Source organism: Triplophysa rosa, linkage group LG12, assembly GCF_024868665.1.
Source record: "Triplophysa rosa linkage group LG12, Trosa_1v2, whole genome shotgun sequence".
NCBI lineage: Eukaryota > Metazoa > Chordata > Actinopteri > Cypriniformes > Nemacheilidae > Triplophysa > Triplophysa rosa.
The window spans coordinates 16,508,087-16,517,222 of record NC_079901.1 but is presented as its reverse complement, the minus strand read 5'-3'; the positions used below and the strand labels follow the sequence as shown (position 1 = coordinate 16,517,222).

The following is a 9,136-nucleotide window of genomic DNA, read 5'->3' as shown; positions in this document are numbered from 1 at the left end:
GTTCCTACAGTGTATCAAAAGTCTGCCCCATTGACACGTTAACAGAGGAGCTGTGTTTTAAGGGGGGAAAGCACAATAACATTTCACTTAATCAATGCTTGAGAAGTGTGAGTTTTCACAATTCATAAAAAATCTGACAATAATACGTACATACAATGTTTGTGTACTCCACGTACAGTGTTGGGTGTAACTAGTTACTAAGTAATTAGTTACTGTAATTTAATTACTTTTCCCTTGAAAAAGTAAAGTAAGGGATTACTCTTGTTTTTATGTAATTTAATTACAGTTACTTTTGATGTAATTAAACTAAATACTTTGTGTAATATATGTGTGTGCAATAGTGGAATTGACATCAAAATTCAAAGTCTAACTTTAAAATCTGTGCTTTATTGTATTTTTCTCACATTTGTAATACTTTGGTCAGTTAATAAGAGTACTTTATGTACTTTAATATTATTTATTTGAATGAATTAAAAGAGCCCTTTCATGCCTATCCTTGAATCACTTAACTAATCAAGGTTGATATAGGATATAGAAAGTAGTAAGTAACTAAATACTTTTTGGAGAGAGTAATTTGTACAGTAATCTAATTACACTATTGAATATGTAATTAGAAACTCGTAATTAATTACTTTTTGAGAGTAACTTACCCAACACTGTCCACGTAGTTCATAAACCATTGATGGTTGAGACATGTATGTTATTGTTCTTTTTATCCCAAAAAACTACAGCTATCCATTTATATGCTTATAGAGCAATCTCACTTTCCCTAAAATAACGGCACCATTGACATACAGTGCCCAATGTTACTGTTGATAAATACCACAGATGACATTTAACGATGTGATTAAGTGGTCATGTTGGTGGGATATAAGTCACCAGCATCCCAATGTATAGAGAGCCAGAGCTTAAATCTGTGTAAACGATTTATTAATTCATGAACTAGGGATCTAGGTAACTGAACATCCATAGTGAACATTCATCCTCTGTTTTTTTTTGTTGTTGTTGTTGCTTGTTTGTGGGATTTTTAGGGGCAACTTTTCAGTGCACTGGACATATTTGAATAGGAATGCCTTTAAAGTGGCTTTAAAACGCAGCGTGAATACAGAACAATGATCACAATAGTCCCACTGTTTGTTAATAGAAAAAAAAGAATATAAACATGTTACAATAAATAAAAAATAATTCATTTTAAAAGTCTGCCAATTGTTTTATTCTGCAACTATGCTCCCTTATACCAGTTCACGCAGTGTACACTTTGCGGTCCTTGCATTTAAGGGCGAATTGTGAACATCCCTATGCCCTACCCCCTTCAAAGGGCGGAGGGAATAGCACAGTAATAATGTGTCCGTTAAAAATACACATGGCGAATGAAGCAATGGTCACATTTAGGCTACACGTTATGTGGAGCGACGTTTTGTCTGGTGTCCCTTTCAAATTTGGTTTTATTTACAAACACGAGACACACGGAAGTTGAAGGTGCCTTGCGCTCTGCTTGTGCTTAAAAACTTCCAGCCAATGCCACGCCGTCTTTAAGCGGCTCCACCAAACAGAGCACAGGTTGTACCTTGGTGCTATGGTAACAGCGACCATGGTAACCACCAAGCTCAACTGAAGAAATGAAAACCACTGGACAAATCTTACTACGAATTCTGGTTTTCATATACGTTAATAACTTTGATTGTTCAGGCACTTATACTTTGTTAGCGGTGCCGCTTTGTAATTAGTGCCATTTTGTTTGTTATGTGTGGATAAACTAAACTTACCGATGTTGTAGCAAGCCGTCTAATGGCGTCTAAGTTACCTCGTATATATTTACTTTGCTTGTCGTCGTTAGTCTTGAAAGGAAACCGGATGTTTTTGTCACTAGCACCTGATTTCGCCTAGTGAAGGTTCCCTCGAGAAGATGTCAGTGGGATTCAAAACAAATGCGGTGGCACCCCGAAACCCCAAGCTGGTTAAACGGGGAGCAAAGAATGCCCTGAAGGTGAGCACCACACACACGGTATACATGGCATGGCACACAAGTGATATGAAAACCCCATACCAGCATCATTTAACGTTACTTTTTCTGACATTAGCCTATAAAAGTAATAAGCAAAACAAACAAAACACATTTTAGTCAAAGCACGTGTGTACATTTTACACTGTGAATAATCAATGATAATGAATCTGTGTATGTTTTTGCAGTTGGTTCCATCTGTCTATGCTCAAGAAATGTCTCAGAGTACAGAAGAGCGATTGGCAAACACTTATGAGATGCACCCGCCCCGCATTCTGGAGCTCCTAGATATGACGGAGACCTCACATCATAAGGTAGTTTACTTTGCTCCAAACGTTTATGAATAAGTTTGCTTTCTGTGTTAATGGTTCTAAGTAACGTTAGCAACATATCCAAAGTTGGATTTACAAATATTTTAATTAAATGTCCAACTTTGTTTTTTTGTTTAACAGTTTCTTTTCAGTCTTGATTAGGTCAAGTCTTTCTGTTGTTGGAAATCCAAAGTCAAGGGCCATTTTCTTAGTTTTACATTTTATAAAAAATCAACCTGCCTTGTTTTTTTCTAGTTTTCGTCATTAGATTTGGACCAGGCCGTGTTTCAGCCATACCCATCTGAGATTGTGTTCCAAAACTGTACACCATTTCAGACATACAAGGTGCCTTTAGAGCTTCGAAACAGTGACAAGGTGACTTCCATGCATGTTATACATGCAACTTATACATTATGCTTTGTAACCTTTGGAATGTAGACAGAAGCAGTATTAAGTTTTAGGCATATTTGTGGGCTTGCAAATGCTTAGGAACTTCCTAAACAGCAAAGACAACAATCAAAATGAGATCAAATAGAGATTTAGGTTTGTCTCTGCGAATAATCTGTTTACACTAAATCTATAGACACATCTATAGCTACTTCTAGATTAAATACCATATACAGTATTAAATACGCTTCTTGGTACAGAAGGTAGCCTTTGATGTGATTTTATTGTATTTTGCTGCAATTTCAAAATCAGTATATTAATATCATGTGCAATGACATATGAGACAATTACAGCTTTTTACCTGTAATGATCACAGACTTAGACATGGATATGATATTTTCAGGTTCCCCGACTAGTGAAGGTGATTGAGGACGACTCATTTTATTTTAAAGTGGTCAGCCCACTAGAAGCTAGTAAGAAAGTGGCTCCAGGCATGGCATCAACATTCACCATACTCTTCACTCCACAAGAAAACAAGGTAAAGCTTACACTGTCTTTAATAGTAAAAATTAATAATCATTACACAGAACCATGCTTCTGGGTTCCTAAAACAAGTATCATATGTTAACAATCTGTTATAATGTAAAGTTTGTTAATGTGATAATGTGATGCTTATGGTTTATGCTAATTTGCTGGTCCTTTTTTTAAACAATTATTGGACACAATCAGTTTCAGCTTTATTCTTTATTTGAATTTGTTAGTGATTACATATTTTGGTTTAAGTTAAGACAAATGCGATTAGTATTGAGTTTATATTAGCATATTATAACTTGGCTGAGAAAAAAAATGTAGGGTCCTGGGTTTGTCCTGATCCAGTTCAGGTTTTTTAGAGAGTGTTTGTAAAGTACAGTTGAAACTATATGCAAGAATTTAAATGACTTAAACAGTCTACTTTAATTGTAATATATAAAATGCCAATGGCCGTGCACTCATGGGACATTTGCCAGTATTGCAATGAATGGGGAAGAAGTGTTATGAAACAAACAGTCATGCAGAAAAACTGCCACACAGTGATATTAAGATATCATAAATCTTTGTAATTCTGCCTAACAATAAAAAAGAACATCAATGTCAAGTCTCATACTAAAATCTGCCATGTTGTTGAATGCGACTGGAGGCTTAGTGTTTCACCACAGCTACTATCTTGTCCATTAGTGGTTATTTTGCAATCAGTAATGTGGCCTGCTAATCTATTTTTGTTTGGCAGACATTAATGCAGATTGCTTCATACCTTCACTCATGCTTAGTCAGAGAAAGACACATTTTGTGAGGATATTATTTAATAATTCCTGAGATCCGGAGTAGGACAGGGTAAAGGATCTTCTTTTTGTTTAAAAACTCCATTTACGAAGATCAGTGCTGATCATTTTTTACTTTGTATTGTGTTCAACTTAGGAAATGTACTATGTTAAACTGTTTATTTCTTAGAGCACAGCGAATATCACTCATTGCCCGATACCAGGGAGATGAGAATGAATAGACACAGAAAAAGTGTGGTACCCAAAATCACCTTGTTTATTGAAAGCAAAGCCTGAGTATATACGGTATAGAAATAATTGTATTCTAGAAAAAACTGTGAAGACATTTGGAAACCTTGAGATGTCACATAAACAAAAGGAGAAATTATTTCAATAGGTGCACATCAGAGAACTCAGAGAGCCTATAATATCTAATATTGTCTTGTCCTGTATTGTTTTGTTTCAAGGTAATATCTGTCTCTTCAAGGAACTCTGAAGAGACATGGCATCTTCTATACATTACTTTTGATTTTCAAATGCTTGTAATTTTAGGATTACATTCACAGACTCATCTGTGTTACTGAACGTGAAAAGTTTGAGGTGCCCATTCGAGCAATTGGGCCTCGTGCCATCTTGGACTTCCCAGATAATCTGCATTTCCCAGTCTGTCCTGTGAAGTGCCTGTCACAGAAAACTCTGTTTGTGCGAAATATTGGAAAATGTGAGGCTAAATTTCAGCTAAGCACACGCAGGTAAGAGAGGAACGTCAATGCATTTTTTTGATAAAGAAAAATGCGTCATGATGGTCTGCATAAATGGCATCTCGGTGTATAAAATTATTTTTGTTCTTCACAGCCCATTTTCTGTGGAGCCTTTAGTCGGGACTCTTGATGTTGGTCAAGGCATGCAAGTTACTGTTCAGTTCTTGCCAAAAACCACAGGGGATCACAGTCAGGATTTGCTGCTTCACTACCACTCAGGTACTTAGTGCTAATCACCACCAGGTTTTCATGCATCACCTGCTCCTCCCACAAACTCCTCCTCCACTAGACAGACACTGACAGCAACACCTAATTTTACTATGACATATGGATGTTTTCTACACACATCTCCATCCTTCATCCATATTCAGCAAGTCTAAACTATCTCATGAACTTTTAGTATAAATGTCTAATAATCTTCATATTCTACTGTACTAATATACAGATACACCTTGCTCTTACACGGCACAGACAATAATGTAAACGATAAAAACTACCCCAGTTTTGTAGAAACTACACCAAATTGTATTTTGCACATGTTTTTATTTGGTTGAATGAATGTACTGTAATTTCCTGGGCTTAATGATATTTCTCCTTTGGCAATGCAGCTAATCTTGTTTCACTGGTGGTGTTTGTATGCAATAGTTTAGGTTCTCTACACTTTCTACATTTCTGCAATGCTGAAGAATTTTCTTTGCCTGAAGCAACTATAGGTTTAGTCAAGAAGTTCAAAATAAAGATGTGTTTCATCACAACAACAGCACTTGACTAAGAGAGTGCGTTTGACACGACAGTCTGTGCTTGCATTGTGTGCATGTAGTTCAGCGTAATTCAGAATTTGACTTTCGTGTTTTTTGTGCAGGTGCTGTCCCTGCCTGTCTCGTTGAATAAACAGACAGGTCTGTTAAAGGCCATTGGCATTAACATTTTAATACTCACCGTGCTCTAAAAATACTACACTGAGCCCATCAGGGGAGTATCATTTTTAATTTAGCGCCTTTTCCTGTCTCCTCTTCATTTATGTTTTACACGGAGCAGCTTTGTAGCGTGTCCTCGTTGGTTTGCTTCTGCGGGTTGGCAGAAACAGCTCTCTGCAGTCCCAGTTGCCTCTCAGATAAGCACACAGGCCTGTCTTAAGGTCTCAGAAGGTGCTTTGTCTATACTGTATAAAACACTAACCTCGCATCTTGTCATGCTTTTTGTGATATGAAGGTGCATAGCTTAACCCATACTACGTCAAACTGTCTGTTCTCATTGAGCTTTATCCGTATACAGTTCAACAAAGAGAGGTCTGTGTAAAATAGTTTCATATCTTTGATCTCAAGCTATGCAGTATCATTTTAGCGACCAAACAATTTTCTGCACTATAATGTTGTCAGTTACGATAAAAGGGTTACTATCCACATTACTCATTGACAATAAACCACCCAATGGTTCAGTATGAATTGGCAAGTTTGAATTCCAGACTGTTTTGACTGTCCATGAATAATATACAGCGACGCCTAAAAGTAACCGAAGCCCCTGTATTCCTCTGAAAGGATCTGAATGTGTATAATGACCAATAGCTTGAAGTTAGCGGAAGCTCTCATCTAAGCGTCGCATGCATTAAAGGGTTATCTAATCTGCCCTACATTTTAGAAGCCTCTCAGCTGTTTTGCTTCATATCATCTGCCGTATCCAGGCTGCAGATTTTGCCCGCTGATTCTAAAATATGCATAAGGAGCCAAAAAGCCCAAGCAGCAGCTGTGACGGTAGGACAGAGGGGATCCTACCCACTAATACACATAGTATGTACAGTGAAAGCTGTTTATTTCACGGGACGCTTCACAGGCTTTCCCACTTCAGACATTCTCCATACATTCGAAAGCATTTTTACAGCTAGCATGCCATGTGTAGTTTGTTCCATGTGAAGACACTAATCTCATTTCTTATATTTCTCATTACAAACTTCAGTGTATCGTATCACCCATGGCTTGTTTTCCATTAACAGCGTTTGCATAGAAACAAAATCTCGTTATCATTGCATTGAGGCATAAGAGAAGAAGGGGGAGCCGAAAGCATCTATTTAAATAAAAAAAGAAGTAAATTTATGAATAAAAACATATTTTTCAGCACAAAAGCAAAACAAAAACATCAGCGCGCTTGCACGGGTCGTGGGTCGCTATTTCCATCTGTCTATATCAATCTTTCTCCGTTCCTCTCCTATTCAATAGCCTGTCTTGTGCTCAGATAGCATAACGTAACGCATACAAAACATGTCGCGAAAATAAAGAAGATAATGAAAGTTGTACGTGGAATGAATCGTCACACCTTCGTGGCATTTAAAACGCAGTTGTGCTTTAATTAAATGAGTTAAATTAATGAACTAGCATTGACTTCCACAGAAATGACACAGAAATGTTGTTATGATAATTGTTTTGCACTTTTGTGTAGTCTACTGTTAGCTTGGCATAGATTAATAACAGTTGGAAGACTGGGCAAGCATAAAAAATTTAAGTTTCTTATAATGTATGTTTTCAAATTCATATAGTATATCTCAGTTTCGTATTGTATGTTTCAGTTTTCTTCTCCTTTGGTCTGAAGGACCAAATGGCGTTGTCTCTAATTGGTTGTATCACAATATATTGTAAGGCTGCTTTTTTCCTCAAGAAGAAGAAATTACCTCATCTCTGCAAGCTTTTTCGAGTGCACTTAAGAGTGAGCTGATGAAGACATCACACGCACATGCTGGAGCACTATGAAAGCATTCCTCATTTCCAATTTTTCTCCTCCCCCCTCTCATGTGAATGCTTCCACAATCCCTCAGCCTGCTGGCAGATGCAAAGTCCCATCAAAGCCATTTCCATCTATTTTTCTCCTCTTAAAGCTGTACGTGCAGAGACAGAGGTTAAATGTCTCGGTCTCATTTGTGAAAAGTGATACCGAGGCAGAATTAATCACTGGAAGGAGTAAAAGAATGAAAGGGTAAGAGTGGCATTAAGGGGGAAGGAGAGAAAGCTCAGCTCACTACCTGCCCTTTCCTTTGGTATAATCTTTGGGATGTCATTGATAATTATGTCTCTCTCTCTCTCTCTCTCTCTCTCTCTCTCTCTCTCTCTCTCTCTCTCTCTCTCTCTCTCTCTCTCTCTCTCTCTCTCTCTCTCTCTCTCTCTCTCTCTCTCTCTCTCTTTCTCTCTCTTTCTTCCTAGTACAGCTTTTTTTCTCGTTCCAAGCTCCGAGCTTAAATATAAATGCTGATATTTCTATCCAGGTAGATCAGATGTGCTGAAATTAATATACATTGTTTAAAAGTAACATCGCCGTCTGTTATCATCGCCGTACGTTCATTTGCTACTGCATAGCACAAGTATTATTTTTTGGTGTGTGGTTTTGTTTCAAGAACAAATCAAAGTTAATTTGCTACAGTGTTATATGATCTTTTTAAACTACTTATCTTCTTGAGAATTTGTTTGCCGTGTTTTACCTGAATGAATAATACGCTAATGTCCAGCATCCACAGCAGCCCAAGTTAGCGTAAACCATTTTGCAAGAAGTAAACAACAATGGTCCAGAAGCACTTCCTGTTTCAGTTTTTCAGTATTTTTTATTTCATATCTGTAATTAGTCTTATAGATGTTTGTCTACCATTTTAATTCAGTTCTAAATCTTCTGTTGGTTGTGATTTGTTTTAACATTGGTGTATAATGTTAAAAAGTGATACAGGAAGTGCTTCTGGAACAGCATGTTTACATGTTGCAAAACGGCCTAAGATGTCATTGTTAAAAAAATGACGAACAGGTGATGGCTTATTATTTGCTATACACCTGATACAGCGCAGGTCTCGATGGGATGATGTGGGTAATGTTTTAACAATCTCGAACGCCTCTGGTGACTTGTCTGTTTATGTCCAAGACCCAGGGCCCCTGCAGAATAAAGTCATCAGAGAAAAGCCAGCACTGAGAAAAATAAAAGTATTCTCTCTAGGATGTGTGCAAGAGTTGCAAACATTTCACATATGCACAAAACCTATATACGTGCACACTGCACACACATGCATGTATGCCAAGTGAATAACCTTCATGCTGTTGAATTGTGCCAAAACAGCAAATATATATTACAGCTGAAATTCGTTTTTCTGCAGTATCCATCTGGTTATATAAGATTACCTTTTATGATTTTTGTGAATTTATTTGCTTGGTTCTGAGGAACGGTCTCATATGTTCTCAACAGCTTTGTATTTACGTATATATTTCAGCTTCATGTGTTTGTCAGTCAATGAAAACATATTGTACTTATGTTGGCCAGATGCCGTACATTCATAACAGAAGTTACGATCAAGACGCTATGATCAATGTTTACCTGGTATATACCTGGTGTTTTATATAGAAAATTATGTTT

The 9,136-nt window shown here is 37.1% G+C and overlaps 1 protein-coding gene across 1 annotated transcript in view; it reads left to right on the top strand.

The window, feature by feature from the left end:
• Positions 1–1,638: 1,638 nt before the first annotated feature.
• hydin (HYDIN axonemal central pair apparatus protein) overlaps positions 1,639–9,136 on the top strand; it is a 53,308-nt gene continuing 45,810 nt past the window's right edge. The window contains exons 1-6 of the mRNA XM_057348685.1: positions 1,639–1,987; positions 2,191–2,316; positions 2,569–2,688; positions 3,104–3,238; positions 4,551–4,750; positions 4,854–4,978. Coding sequence (XP_057204668.1) covers positions 1,907–1,987; positions 2,191–2,316; positions 2,569–2,688; positions 3,104–3,238; positions 4,551–4,750; positions 4,854–4,978 — 787 coding nt within the window. The 5' untranslated portion in view covers positions 1,639–1,906. The remainder of the gene's footprint in view (positions 1,988–2,190; positions 2,317–2,568; positions 2,689–3,103; positions 3,239–4,550; positions 4,751–4,853; positions 4,979–9,136) is intronic.